The 15,720-nt window shown below is 36.6% G+C and overlaps 1 protein-coding gene across 3 annotated transcripts in view; it reads left to right on the plus strand.

The window, feature by feature from the left end:
* UNC13C (unc-13 homolog C) overlaps window positions 1–15,720 on the plus strand; it is a 620,639-nt gene that overhangs the window by 315,671 nt on the left and 289,248 nt on the right. For all 3 annotated transcript variants that reach the window (XM_057724491.1, XM_057724492.1, XM_057724493.1), the window contains 2 exons: window positions 4,726–4,882; window positions 14,273–14,341. In XM_057724491.1, coding sequence (XP_057580474.1) covers window positions 4,726–4,882; window positions 14,273–14,341 — 226 coding nt within the window. The remainder of the gene's footprint in view (window positions 1–4,725; window positions 4,883–14,272; window positions 14,342–15,720) is intronic.

The raw sequence follows: 15,720 nt of genomic DNA on the forward strand, positions 1-15,720 counted from the left end.
AAGTCATTATACATTTTCAGATACAGCATGGCTAAAATCCAGTTCAAAACTGTTTTGCTAGAAAGTTCAGGTTTTAGAGAAATATTTGTTGAGGTTTTATATTTTGGATACTAGAAACAGTATGATTCTGTGATTTTTAGATTTCTCTAGGTGCAAAATTTTTTTTCCCTTCTGACTGTGGTATGTGAAGTGCTCAGTCATATTGGAAGCAGGGCAGAAATGTCATTTGTTTGCTTCTTCATCTCCTAAATTGTTTTTCTGCTTCCAACACCTACTCATTTAAACTCATCTTTACACCAGTTCAGAGTCATCTTTCCAAATTCATCTGACAGTATCACTTCCCTCTGTGGGAATTTCAACTAACTCTATATAGTCCACATGAGAAAGTCAAAACTCCTTAGGTAAAGACCAACAAAATCTGGCCTTAATCCACTTTTCCTTGGCCATCTTCTGCTACCTTTCCACTTTTCATCCTACTTCCTCTTGGTGCAACACCCCCATCACTCAGCTAACACTGATTTTGTTACAGTCACAATGATGTTTGTTAAGTTCAATAGTTATTTTAGGTTCTTATAAGACTCTTTCAATGCACGCATCAGCACCAATCATCCTTCATCCTTCAAACCTCCTATTCCCATAGTTTTCCTAATTCCAGTGCCCTGGTTTCCTTTTACCTTTCATTTAAAATTCAATCTCAGTTATAGAACTTACTTATTTTTCTTCCACTAGTCCCTTATACATTGGTGTTTCCAGGTTCCATTTCCTGACATTGTTCTTCATTCTACATAATTTTCCTGGATGATCTTATCCATTCTCATAGTTTTGAAGTGATCCCTAAATCAAAGTATCCAGCCCAGTAACCTGGTAGACATTCCTTTATGGAAAATTCTACAAGCACTTTAAGCTCAAACTCAACTGAACACATAATCCCCACCTTACATTCCCTTTCTCCTTTTTAGTTCCTAGCTCACTCGGTAGAAGTACCATTCACCCAGTCATCCAAACTAAAGCCTTGGAGCTAAATCACTTGCCTTTCTCATTTTTCATTCTTTCTCAAGTACCGAGTCCTGACGATTTTTCGTCTCTTAATATTTTAAAAATATATTCCCTCCTCCCTATCTCTACAGCTACTGTCCTAGTTCAGACACCCATCATCTCTTCCCTTTATAGCCTCTTGATTGGACTCTTTTCGCAGTCTTACCTTCCTTAAACCCATCCTCCTAAAATCCCCTGCCACCAAATCTATTTAAAACTCAACTCTGATGATGTCACTTCCTACCCCACGTAAACAACAAGAGTTTGTTAAAGATAATTTTTCACTTATAGTAACTCTGTAAGATTTTGAGTTTTGCTTGAAAAAGTCTCTTGACCTATATAATCCAAATTGCCTGCCATATTGCACAAGACTGTCGTACATACCCCTCGCTTTGCCTCTAGTGATATAATGGCCTAGAATGTACTCCTGGAAATTTGAGCTCCACCAGCCTAAAATTGCTAGGGTTCATTGTGCACAATATTTTGTTTCTTTCCATTGTGTCTTGGTTTGTATTACTCCATTCCTTTGGAATATTTACATTCTTTATCAGCAACAGCAAGCCCTGTGCTTGCTCTGGCTCTCTCTTAGTCATACGTTAACTCTTAGCCCAGCATCATTTCAAGAAGTCTTCCCTGACACCCCTCCCCTGCCACCAGGGTACAATACACACACTCTAATTTGGTGTTTTATAGCACTCTGTTATGCTTTTCTTTTTCATAACTTTCTCAAAGTTGTATTACATTTCTTGTGTCACTGATTCTCCCACTAGTCTGTAAGTGAATTCATTACTGTATACCCAGTCCCTAATACAGTATCTGGCTTTCAGACATGTTCAGTAAATAATTATCAAAGTAAGTTCTAGGGACACTAAACTCTCCTCTCTTCCATGGCCATTACATAGTCGCTCATCCTCTAGACCTTGACTCAGATGTTTCCCTCTGACTTCTCCTATAGTAAGTTCACCTCTAGTGGGCTCAACCCAGTCTTTGGACCTTTGCCTTCCATCTCCAGGCCTCACTTCTCCATCCCATGGCCCACTCAAACCCTTGCATACCTCTGTAACAGCACTTTCTCTTGTATGACAAAATGAGGGTTTAATGTGCATGCCTCTCAATTAGGATATACATTTTTTTACACCAGGACCATGTTTTAATCAACTCAAGATCCCTCTCAGGAAGAATAGTCCCAGACATATAGTAAGTGTGTAGTCATTAAAGGGAGAATAACATTGGCCAGATGCCTTTACCACAAAAAAAAAAAAAAAAAAAGATGAAAGGTTAAAAACTAGAAAAACACTAGAATCAATACTAATTCTATTTCTCATCAATTCTGATAAGAGAAATGTTTGTAATTGTACTATTTGGCTGTAAATTGAAGTTACTTTTTGGAGAACAGTGTGAATGGCAGTTAATTTTCCTTGTTTTCTAATTGTTTATGAATAATATACATTAAAATTAATTATAAATGCATAGCAAATATTTCATTAAACTAAGAAACTCAAAATTACATTTATTTACATGGCTTTGCCTATATTACTCATAAATTTTCATATCTAACAAATTATTTGTTAAACCTTTCATTTTGGTTGTAAAACATTGCTTTGGGATTACAAAGCAATGGTTTTCATAGGGCATTTTCATCATTGAGATAATAGCTGAATCGAGTCAAAGTGTAAAACAGACAGAGCTTGGTTGTTGATATCCTTGGTCTTCCCATATTGCACTCATTTTCCCCTAAGATACCTTATAAGCAGTGAGCAGTCTTCAATAATCACATTATCGTCAACATAAAACTTTCTATTTCACTTATAAAATTCACACTTTGAGCACCTTAAGCAGAATATTCATATGTTCCTCCATTATTCTGCTTAAAATACATGCTAAGCTGTTGCTACTGCTCTAACTGGACACCAAAAATCACAGGGTGGCAGCTGCAAGAAGTAAAGAGTAAGTAACACAGCTGCGTTAGGAGAACACTGATCTTTGTTTAAAATCAAGAACAAGATTATTCATTCTGGTGACCTCCAGAATCTCTTTAAATAGATAATGCATGCTCTGGAAAATAAACTTCTGACCAGTTTATTTTGTTTCTTACCAGTTTATTTTGACAATTAGTGATTATCTATCTCTTGTTCCCCCAGGGATGTGTATTTCCCTTTTGCCACCCCCCCCATACCATTCCATTTAGGCATTGCCTATTCTATATATCTTGACCTCTGACTTGGGTCTAAGAAATCTAATTATTAGACAGTTGTTGAAAAAAGAAAGAAATATGATAGTATATGCTAGGTTTTTAAATTTCTATTTTTAGTATCTTTATATTGCTTGTGATATTCTTCATAGTTATTCATTATAAGGTGTGTATAATAAAGTCAAAATATGCATCATTTACTTAAAAGAAGCAATTAGTGATCATCTAATTCCAGGGTTAAATTATTGATACACAAATCATGTAACTCTCATGGCATAGGTATTCAAGATCCTCAAAGATCCATGTTTAAAAATTTGGCCTACATATATTAGCTGATATCATGGCAAGTTAGATGAGTAGCCTGGCTCAGATGTAAGAAAAGCACCAGTTCCCAGATCACCATCCATTTCTTTTGAGGTGCCACTTGGGGCATTTATTTACATGGGTACATTCTGTGTTTGCGTTTAATTGTACAAAACTCAGAGATGCCTAGGTGGTGGGTAAATTACTAAGATATGAGAGCAAAATAGGATCAGATTATGAACTGAAAATTTCTTTCTTCCATGGGTATTTTATCTTTTCACTTTTATCACAAGCTGTGCTTTCAATTTTTAAGTCTTTTGTTAGAGTTCAAATGAAACAAGTTTTCCTGAGAGAAGTAACGGAATTGAACACTTGATGCTTCTGATGTCTGTAAATGATACTATTATTCAAGGTTTAAAAGAAATAGTCTTTAAGAATAAAGCTAGCAGGGAGGGTGGGGGGGACTCAAGGGAGGGAGGGAATACAGGGATATGTGTATAAAAACAGATGATTGAACTTGGTGTACCACCCCAAAAATAATAAATAAATAAAATTTAAAGATAAAAAAAAAGAATAAAGCTAGCATAATTCAATTTGTCTTCACTGTCCATTTGTTTGTTTAATTAAATCCTGGCTTTAGCAAAACCTCAGAAAACAAAACTGCTTGTGGACGATACTCCTTAATGACAAAAGCTCAAAAACTGGTCTCGGGTCAGATGTTAAGTTGACTTGTTCAATCAGTGTGCAATGAAAGGAAGGCCTCTTGTTCACCTTATCAGTGTGAGAGGAATACAAGTGTGAAAGAACATTCTGGTTGCAATACAGCATTTCTGGAACCGAAGTAATTGGGGATAGAGTTGCCAGAGAAAGGGAGACTCCTGGATTATTGCTTTTCAACAGTGTTAGATTCCACTGGAAATTGCACTTTTTCTGTGTGCGCATAACACTCTCCCAGTTGTAAGAAATTATGCACATATCCCTGTGACAAATCACATTCTAATTAAGCCACTTCACATTTGTGAATGAGAAATTTGTGAAAGGCTGAAATTGATTTCTCTTTCAGTTCGTGATTGTAGGAGTTTTCTCTCCTTTTTCATAGATACAGTCAAGAAATCAGTTGGGGATGTTAGAGGATACGCTGCTATGTGAATTAATTAGGTTCTGTTTTTAAGGCACTTAATGTTTTTGTCTTGCAGGCACTTTTCATGTCTGTCTTCTAAATACATGTGCCCTGGTGTCCCTGCTGTAATGAGCACCTTGCTGGCAAATATAAATGCTTTCTACGCGCACACAACTGTTTCAACAAATGTACAGGTTTCTGCTTCAGATCGATTTGCCGCTACCAACTTTGGAGTGAGTATTATTTTGTGAACTTGAAAATTCCTCATAATTTATAGGAGTTAGATTTTCAAGGAGCTTTTGATTCCAAATATTCTTAGAATCTTACTGCAGAAGGTACATCTTAAGGAGTATCTCTTAGTGTAATAGACTAAAACTAAACATTTATTTGAAACATCTTCAGTGAAATACCTTTATTTGACAGTCAGTAGGCATCTTCATTAGGTTAAATCTTCATATCTGGAATGGCTTTTCCAGTGGAGGAAAACATAGGTTTTGTGATATGGTATTAGTATTTGTAGGAAATCCTCCATGTATGCGAATTTGGGATTTACCATGGCAGATATCGTTCCCTGGTAAATGTGAGCTCAGCTGGCTTCTCTGGAGCCTTCTGGGCTCCATTTGCACTTTCTATTGGTTTCTACTGGTACTGATGGATAAGGGCATATCACCTAAGTAAAAAAAGTGTTAAGTATATAAAGAGTCCAAGAGAACTGTACCTAATTAAGACTGTCCACCTGGGACTTCCATGGTGGTCCAGTGGTTAAACAACTCCATGCTCCCAATGCAGGGGGCCCGGGTTCAACTCCTGGGCAGGGAACTAGATCCCAAATGCTACAATTAAAGATTCTGCAAGCAGCAGTGAAGATCTTGTAGGCCACAACCAAGACCCAGTGCAGGCAAATAAATAAATACATACGTATCTTTTAAAAAAGAATTTTAAAAAAAGATTATCCACCTGACAGTCAAATGCATCAAGAACACATTGAAAAGTAAAAATGCAGGACCCTAAGAAATCTCAAGTATTTATCTGTTGCACCTGGTGTTGGAACCCATTCTCTGTAAGCATAATTAAATTGAAATTGACAAGACTAGAAATAGGATATAAATAAACAGTAATCCCAGGAAAGTGGTGAAGATCTGTACTGAGAATTAGTGGAGATGGGGTAGGAAGGACAAATTTCAGAGCTTTTCAGGGCATAGAATCAACAGCACTTGGTGTCTTTAGGCACGTGAACAGTGAGGGAAAGGGAAAGATGCCTGGAAAGATCCCCAAGCTGTTCACCAAGGCAGTTGGTAGGCAGTAGCTCTGTTCAGTATCCCTGTGAGACAGGTAGTTCTGTACTCATTTGTTTGTGGAGGAAACTGAGATCCATTGTAGGAAAGTGATTTCCATGGCACCATAGTTACTCTTTTCACTGCACTTCCAAATTGGTTCACTGAATAGATTTTTGTTACTGATTATGTTGTTAGAAATCAAATTTTTTGGTAGGTGTCATAAAGTGGAAATAAATGAGACCCACCAAATAAAAGAGTGTAAAGCCAATGGGGGGAAATGTGCTGCTATATTTACTCTTGTCCTTTGCATCTAAAAGAAAATGCATATGACGTGTGTGAGATGAGTTGGGATGAATTAAAGGAAAAGGTGACTTATTTAATGACAAACCAAAATAAATTCTAGTAGAGGAGAGCACTGTCTGGGTCAGGAGTCATGAGGTTTGACTTTGTATTCAAATTTAGCAAGTCAGTTCAGTCATTCAAGCCTCAATATCTCAATATGTTCAATGAGGGTAGAAATTCTTGCTCTAACATGTTTCTCAAATTTAAGATGAAAATCAAATGAAGTAAAAGGTAAGCTAGTTCGTAAGAGTTCAAGGTTCTCTATGAATACAAGGTATGAATATTTCATCTTTCCTGACTACCTACAGTATGTATAATACATCATCAGCTACTTTTGTTAGACAGATTGACTCTTGTAAGAGCTGGCACCAAAGAAAATTCCCTAGCCAGCTCAACAAAAAACTGTTATGACCGTTACCAGATCATAGAAGAGTTTTTGTTATAAAAACCTCATCTTGGTAACAGAACAGTACTTATTGTCTTGGGATTTTACCTATAACGTAAAGCATTCAGTATTATGAAATTGTTTTGCTTTTAATATTCTGCCTGGGTATACTGTGGAGAATAAGCCAACCTTGTGGAACACTGAACCTTTCTACCTCTGAGAAAGAAGATGTGTTTATATGATTAATTTCCACTGTGAAAGCTACCTGGAGGAAAATGAGATAGCATGCTCCTTTGCTTCATGCTGACCCAAAGAAGAGAGTCAAATTGATTTCACTACTTTGTAGTGTTTCAGTAGCAACATAGTTATAACAAAGTTCATTTTGTAAATCAAATAACTTATTGTGGAAGAGGGTCAAATAAGAAATCTTTCTTCAAACTACATCTTGATAACTGGGTGATTTGTTACATAAATCTGACTAGATTTTTCTTTACCTACTGAAAATAATGCTATTTGCTCAGTCAAATATATGTAAGTATAATGTTTTCTACCTCCACTTGGCCTGAAGTTCTTTTATACCTGACTTCTAAAGCTGATACTGTCACTTGTGACTCAGGCAGGAACACCATTAAATTGGCACCTTTTTATCTTTCCCAAAGGTGTAATCCAGACATTTTGAATCTCCAAAAAATAAACCAATGGAAAAGCTTTCTTACCTATGGGGATTGTAAAACAAACAAATATTTAAGAAAAGAAAACCATTACTCTTTCAAATTCAGACTTCTTATGTGCAAGTGTTATTTAAAGTCATGGCTTGGAGGAAAAATGTTCAAGAATAAAGTAAAATGGACAGAACAGTTGAGTGTGGAGAGGAGCAGTAAGCAAAGTTTGCTGAGGAAAATGCTTAGAGAAATTGGGTAAAAACAGTAATAAAAATCTGACATTATGAAAGACATGGTAAATATATTTTAAGAAAAGAAGAGTGTATTGCATTGTCAACTGTTGCAAAAAGCTCAAGTAAGATGGGGAAAGAAATGAGCCTGTTGGCTTTGGCAATTAGGTCACTGCAAAGTGAAGCAGTTGAAGTTAAAGCCTAATTTCTTAGAGATCCTCAATGAATGGCGTGTATGAATAGTTGTGTAAATTAGGGTTCATCTATTCTCTAAAATATAATGCAATCATTAAAAAATCAAGTTTTTAAAGAAAATTGTATATAATTGAGCAATGACCATGAAATAATGACAAATGAAAATATATACATACAAAACTCTGTATATAATATAATTCCAAAATTGAGAACACACACACACACACACACACACGTTTAAAAACAAGCCTGAAAGAAAATGTGCCAAAATGCCAATGATGTAGCCACTTGGTGGGATTACAGCCAATATTTTGTGGGTTTTGTTTTGTATTCATCTTTATTCTAAAGTTGTACATTTTGTATATTATATTTTTATTTTATAATAATGAAGAAAAGAGGGGAAGTGGGTGAGGAAAGAGAGACTAATCTGTTAAACCACTTGAATGAGAAGGTAAAAGAGAGATTGGACAAGAGTCAGAAGGCTTTGCCATGAAAAAAAGAGATGTTAGTTTTACTGTCTGGTTGGGTAGGAGTTTTTTGCGTTTAAAAAGATAAATTGGAACATAATTATACTTTGTTAGGACAGGAACTAGCTGCAAGAGTGAAGTTGCAAATTTATCAGATGAAGAATAAGTAATACAATAACATCCCAGAGGAGAAAGAAGTAAATGTAGTCAGGAAGACTGAAGGGGGGACATTCTTTGGAATAAGAAAGAACAAGTTCTGTTTGGCAAGTTGGGGAACTAGTGTGTGAGTCCTTGCAGAGAATGCTAAGCTTTTAATATAGGAGTGAAAAGCTGATGGAGTCATACTGTATTTCCCTAATCTGCTCTGTGGTTGTCTACAGGACAAGAAAAGCTCACGTATGAAACAAGAGCTATGCTAGAGATGCCTGAGGTAGAGGAGGTTAGAAAAGGTTTGGGTAAGCTCCTGAAGGGAATAGAAAGACAAATACTTCAGGGCCACATAAGAGGAACTCCTAGTAAAGCTGAAGGTCTCCTTTGATGTTAGGAAGCATACAACAATTTATGTGGCTGTGAATTTTTCTCAGAATTTCTCATCATTCAGATTCTGATGTAATAACTGATACAGCAGAAGGTTGAAATTTTGGGAAAAAAAGGCTATGGAAGTGTTAGGGAATTGGCATATAGATGATGCTATCAAAAGAAAGTTGAAATGATTCACCATGGGATCTAGGTTTGATAAGTGGCGCCATGATACAGACAGAGACAAAGGATTTGTGTAGGAACATCATGTAGTTAAGACATCAAAGGGGGAAGTCTCAGATCCAAGATGTATTTCTAGGTGTAGATTGTTGAAAATTGAGTGTAAAACAGTGGTATACTGGAGCTAGTCTGTACTAGTTTGCAGCTAGTGGTATACTGGAGCTAGTCTGTACTAGTTTGCAGCTAGTGGTGTACTGGAGCTAGTTTGTACCAGGCAGTGATTGCTGAATTATCAGAAATCTTGCAAGCTGGTTGTTGAACACAGCCATCCTTAAAACTGGAAATACTGAGAGTATTTACAAAATCATGAAAATTGGCAAATGCTAAAAATCAAGGCTTTTTTCTTTTGGAGAGATGGTTTTGCAGCACACCATTGAGTGCAAAGATTGCTGGGAGTCAAGAAGATCAAAAAACTTGATTGGATAAAACATCTCTATGGGTGTTGCAAACACCATGGATAGAGCAAGAGTTGGAAAGGAAGAAAAGTCCATGAGATGTGGTCAGTTTTTCAACTCTGAAGAAAAGTCTTTAGGAAATTTATTTAGTGAGCTATCTTAAGACACAAATAGTGAATAAATTGTTAGTAAAGTTGATTTTTATCTAGCTTAGTTTTTTCTTGAGCATAGACACCCTCTTTGAGAAACCAGCGCGCCTCAAAAACAAATATGCTAATAATATTTCCTTTTCATTATACATATTCTTTTATTTGTTCACTTGCTCATTTGATACATATTTATGTGATGCTTCATGTGAGGCACTATGGCAGGTAATAGAGGGACTGAAAGATAAATGTTGACCTCTATTCTCTGGGGCTTATACTCTCATGGGATAGTCACATAACCACGTGTAACAATAACCGTAAATCACTCCCCAAATGGCATAAGTGTCAAAGGAGTTCATTCTTACCAATTTGCTTTGAGATTGAGGAGGAGAAAGTGATTGATACTCTTCAGAGGCTCATGGAAGCTTGCCAAAAGAACAGTGCTTTTAGAGATGACTAATATTTTTCAAAGTCCAAGAAGAAGGAAGAAAACTATCTTAGGTCTTCGAAGTAAAAACAGGGAGAAAATGCAAAACTAAGTTCAAAGTGCGTGTAAGGTAGCCTGCCTAGTGAGTAGGGCAGATAGAATAAAAGATGGAAATATAAGAAAACGTTGTGCTGCTGGGTTGACATTAGATTGCTGAGGGCCTTTAATGCCCACTCAGATGTTTGGACTTCATTCTTGAGGCATCGTGTAGCATCTGATTGAGTTTGTGATTTAGAAAGATCACTCTAGAGGAAATGTTGCAGAGAGGAGAGATAGAATGTGTGCCAGACAGGGATTCAAGTATTCGGTGATGGATGGGAACTAGGTTTGTGGTGGTAATCACTTTGTAGTGTATAAGATGTCAAATTATAATACTGTTCACCTGAAACATATAATAATTTAAAAAATCAGCACCTCCCACTAATGACACAGCCACACCCCCGACATATGTGTTCCTTTTCCCAATCCCTGGGAAACCCAAAATTTCTGATAAAGTGATAATAAATGCTTATGATCATAGAAAATGCAAAAAAGAAAAAAAAATGATGTCTAAAATCATTTGCAAAAAAAAAATAATAAAAGACAATGCTCTTAAAAATATAAAAGGGAGATTAGGACCTAGAGTCAAGAAGAAGCCTGTCTAAAGTTTAATCAGATTATGGGAAACATCAGGCTTTCTTGCTTAGTGAACAATAATATCTCACTGCTTTTCAAGTTTGCCTATTAAGCGACTCCTTATATACTCTGAATTTGTCATTTATTAATTAGTGTGTCATTGATAGCATCGTTTCAGTGGCATTTTATAATTTTATGGTATCTCTGTTGGCATCAGTATTAATCTCAAATCAGCAAGAAATGCAAATATATTTCCAATATGTTCATATGATTAGCATTAATTAAATTATCAAAAAAATTTTAAAATAGCCTATGCATTAATTCTACTTGAAATGTTTCTGTTCTGCTTAAAAAATGACTGCTCTCAATATGATCTGGAAGAAAACCTTTTGCAACTTGTTGGTACAGGCCAGAATAATTTTATCCTATTCTTGTAAATTTTATAGAAACCTAAGAGCAGGTTGAACATGCAGCTTGGGCTTCTCCCAGGGAAGCTGAATCAAGTGAGGACCCTGAGAGCTTAAGCGTCATTAGCATCAGGTTATATCTACTGCTGCTGTTGGAGTGAGATACTGAGAAACAAAGGAATGGGAGAGAGAAGCTGGGGATGATGCAGAGGTTTTTATACACCTTCCTTATAAGAGCTTTTCCTTCCACGAGTCCCAGTGTCCTAGGGAAACTTGCTAAGAGTGTCCTTGTGGGGTAGCAACTGCCTCTGCCTACTCAAAATCTCCTGTCTTCTAAAACTGGCCCACCAGCTGGTTTTGTACAGCTCACGAGCTAAGAATGGCTTTTACATTTTAAAATGGTTTTAAAAAATCAAATGATTATCATTTGTGATACCTGAAAATTATATGAAATTCACATTTCAGTATCCATAAGCAAAATTTTATTGGAAAACAGCCATGCTCGTTGGTTTGTATATTGCTTATAGAAACTCTTGTGCTACAGTGGCGGAGTTTAATAGTTGAGACAGAGACCACAGAGTCAAAAATATTTATGATCTGGCTCTTTACAATTTGCTGACCCCTGGTCTAGGGTTATTCTTGTCAACTCATTAAACTTAAATGTTTGATAACAGAGAATGTTTGGTGTTAATATTTTAGATTTAGCCCCTACCCAATACCAGATATACGTAGTCCTTACCAAATGCAAAGAACTGAACACTGTGGCAGTTTCAGATATTGCGGCATGCCCTGCGGGAAACATTTTTCAATCGCAGTGTTTTCTTACTCCTCAAATCACACCATGTAGGTAATAGGCCTCCTCTGCTCTCACAAAGGCAATCTCACTCTAGTTAAATAGAAATATGGTAAATAAAATTAAATCTCAAGCTGTCCTGCTGTTTAAAAAATGTCTATGAAAGTTCGATCACCAGCACACTTTTAACTTCACATCATCTGATATTGTTCGGGATTTAGCAACAACAAGCCCGACAGCTTTCTCCACAGTTTTCTATTTTCCTTGAATGTAAATTTTCCAGCTGGGCACTGAAGACCTAGGTAAGAAAACCAAATATGTGATCTGTGTCAGTCAGAATTCTGTTCAGCTGCATGAAACAAACTCAACAAACCGAAGTCCATATTTTTTCCCATGTAACCTAAGTCCAAAGGTAATAAGGAATTTGGGGCTAGTACAGCTGCTCAGGACTGTAACTTTTTGGAAGGGTGGGCAGACAGAGTTAGGGTGAGGTGTGGAGGCTCCTAGCTTCCTGCCTCTTCATTCTTACCATTCGTTTAGCTTTTATCTTACAGCCATGGGATGACTCTTTGACCTTCTAGTGTCTAGTCTGAGTTTAAGGTGAGATAAAGGTGGGCAACACAAATGGCAAATGGGAAGATGGCCTGACAAAGAATTATACAGCAAACGCTAAGACAACAAATTCTGCAGAGCATTCTTTTACAGTCTTTCTAAATAATAATTCATTGGCAATATGCTGGCTGTTTCCATTCCCTTTAATAAACTATATACATCTCATTGGCCAAAACCATGCTACATGACCATTCCTAAAGTGAGAGAGGCCTGGGAAGCTAGGTGTTTCATAAAGGACACATTTGATTCTTGAGGGTCTATTAGTAAGGAAGAGAAGAAGAACAGATATCAGGCAGGCAACCAGAAGAGTTGGTCCCAGTGTACATAGCAGGGCCAATGATTTGGATCATGGCATGGTTGACTAGGGTCATGTCGGCTGTCTTAATGATTCATACCAATCACAGAGGTCACATAAAGCATCCAGAGGCTGACAGCGAACATGTTGATTTTTATATCGTTGAATGATTAACTACTGTGGCCTAAACCGATGATTGTAGTGGCTCTTTTATTTTTCTGTTTTGATTGATAGCCACTGACCCACATCGAGAGTGATGGGGGGTTAATAAAGGACAGCATAGGTTACCTCCTCCCCTAGGAAGGTATGCTAGAGAATAAGAAAGAAAAGTCCAAGACATTCACCGTATTTTTCAGCAGCTTTACTGGAGAGTCTTACTTGCCTAACAAGATGGCAAGCTTCTGGAAGACGAGGTTCATTTCTTAGGCTCCTTCATTGCCTCCACAGGGGTTAACACAGAGGCAATACTCAAACTTTGTTCACTGATGTGTAAACCCGATAAAAGACAGTTTATTCAGAAAATCAGAGTTTCAACTTAGAAACAATTTATCAACTCCTGTTAATATTCAGCTCACTTCATCAAGATCAGTGACTTCAAGGGATGAGTTATATACCCCATAAATCCACCTTGTACATGAAACTACTAGGAAAAATGTCTACTTTTGCCAATATATTCCAAAGTATAATTTGGTGTTTACAGAATATTAATGTAGGGTGAAAGCTTTGCTGTCATTTACTACCATTTCCCTATTTTTTTTTTAATTTTTGTTTAGGAATCTGAGACACATATGCTGCTTTGTCTGCTATAAAGTTTTCGTGTGTGACTTTGATGGTTTTTACCTTATCTAATTTATTTATTTAATCCACACAACTATATCCTTATGCTTATTAGCAAAACTCCTTAGTTCTTATCCTTTATCATCTTCAAATCCTTCTGTGAAGAGGTCAGTCCAGTCCTGAAAAGCATCAGAGGGAGGCATCAGTAATTTTTGTTGACCTGATATTTTATACTCTTTTTAGCACTAAATCATAAACATACTTTCAAGGCAATCGATCCTTTCAGATTATGAACTCTGTTACCAAAAGGAAAATGCCTTTTTAAATTGTGTTTGACAAAAAGAGCAGCTAGTCCACTTCCATAGGTGGGAGAAATTTTAAAAACTATAGTTTAATTCTGGGGAGATGGTGTGATGTGCAGGAGTGGAAAGGAGGGTGGGTTATATTTTCTCTTGTTGACTCATACTACTGTGAAGTAGTACAGTGGCAATTCAGTTGTCTGGACTCTTTCTACATAAAACAACTCTTTGGATACTGTTTCATTCATCACAGAGAGGCAGTGTGACTTACAGGAAAGAGTATGGATTTGGTATCAGAAACCTGAGTTTGAATCACTGCTCTGTCACGTACCAGCTCTGTGATCTGTGAGAAATCATTGACATCTTTGAACTGTCCTTTCTATAAAATAGGGACAGTCACTGAGACAAATTTTGTTGTGAGGATTGCGTTTAGAATGATCATTGATTTCCATTCTCCTATTTTGTGTTTGCTTTGCACAGAGGGAAAAATTCATAAAACTACTGGACCAGTTGCATAACTCTTTAAGGATTGACCTGTCAAAGTATAGGGTATGTACAAAGTTATTTGCCTACAGGTAAAATACTGTGTTTGGCTCAGATGATTTCTTGCCATATTGTGAAATCTTGGGTCCTGTCACACGAGACGCGTCCTATAAGTAATCAAGTAGATGTCCCTTGTTCAGGCACTGCGTTCCACATCAGCCTACAGCAATACTTTGTGGGGGGTGTGTGTGTGTGTGTGCGCGCATGTACAGCTTTAATTTTATAATGCTTTTAATAACCATCAGATTGGGTGGCCTTCAGCTAATTCATGAAGTAGACATGTGACCCAGTCCTCACCTTGAAGGCTCACTCCTTCTTACTGAGCTATCCTGCTGATGTTTCCTCAGCTTTTGAGATTCTTTCTGGGATTCATGGCTTAATTCACTCCTAGATCAACACAATGTGTGTTTTTGAAGCTGTCCAGAGTTCATTGTCAACAATTCTATACTTCACCTCCAGGTGAAACACACACAAAGTTACACACCAAATATATTCATGTGTGTCTGTGTTTGTAAAGGCACAGGTATAATTTTAGTTAGAAAATATTGTTACAAAAAATTTAGTTACAAATTTTATTTACCAAAAAATCTATAGTAATAACTATTGCATTCTTCATTTAACAGTTTATTCTAAATATCTTTCCATATATGCACACATGTATCTCTCCTACATTCAATTTTTAGTCTCTGATTGACAGATCTCTTAACTGCACATTTCCGGAAATTATAATACCAAATTTTGTCAAACTCACCTTTCATGTCAGAACTGGGGCCAACACTATGAGAAGGGAACTGCTGTGCCAAGCAATGAAAATGATATTTGGGGACAAGAAGGACCTTGAGGCCCCCATATTCACCATCTCTTTGACACCCCAACACTGCTTGAGTTCATGAATATCTAAAAGTTACCTGTGGTTTTCCTAATGGCTCTTTAAAAAGCCTATCTGAAAGCATGTTACTATGAGAAATTTCTCAATGCTAAAATTGTTTCCTTGATATTTTCATAATTATACCTTTCCTTTCCCTCAAAATTCTGAACATCTGTCTTTTTATATGACATTTTTTCACCAAACTACATTAACAGAAACTTTTTGTTTGAATCTGCGGTGCTTCAGAAAGAGACTGTGCAGTGCAGTCTTTTTTTTTTTTTTTTTTTAACTTTTAAAAGTTTCTTTGTGACCAAAAGTGAATATAGGACATGAAAAGTTTCCCAAAAGTATTTTGGAAAAGACAGCCCATCTTGAGAAAATTATAAAAAATATTTTCAAATATAAGCAGACCTTCCCTCTTTCCGTAGGAAAACTATTTTATGAAACAAAAATGACTAACCTAAAAACACTGCATTCATGATACTATTTTGCACATTTTTATTGCATTGTGGGAATA

Source organism: Hippopotamus amphibius, chromosome 2, assembly GCF_030028045.1.
Source record: "Hippopotamus amphibius kiboko isolate mHipAmp2 chromosome 2, mHipAmp2.hap2, whole genome shotgun sequence".
In the NCBI taxonomy this organism is placed as follows: Eukaryota; Metazoa; Chordata; class Mammalia; order Artiodactyla; family Hippopotamidae; genus Hippopotamus; species Hippopotamus amphibius.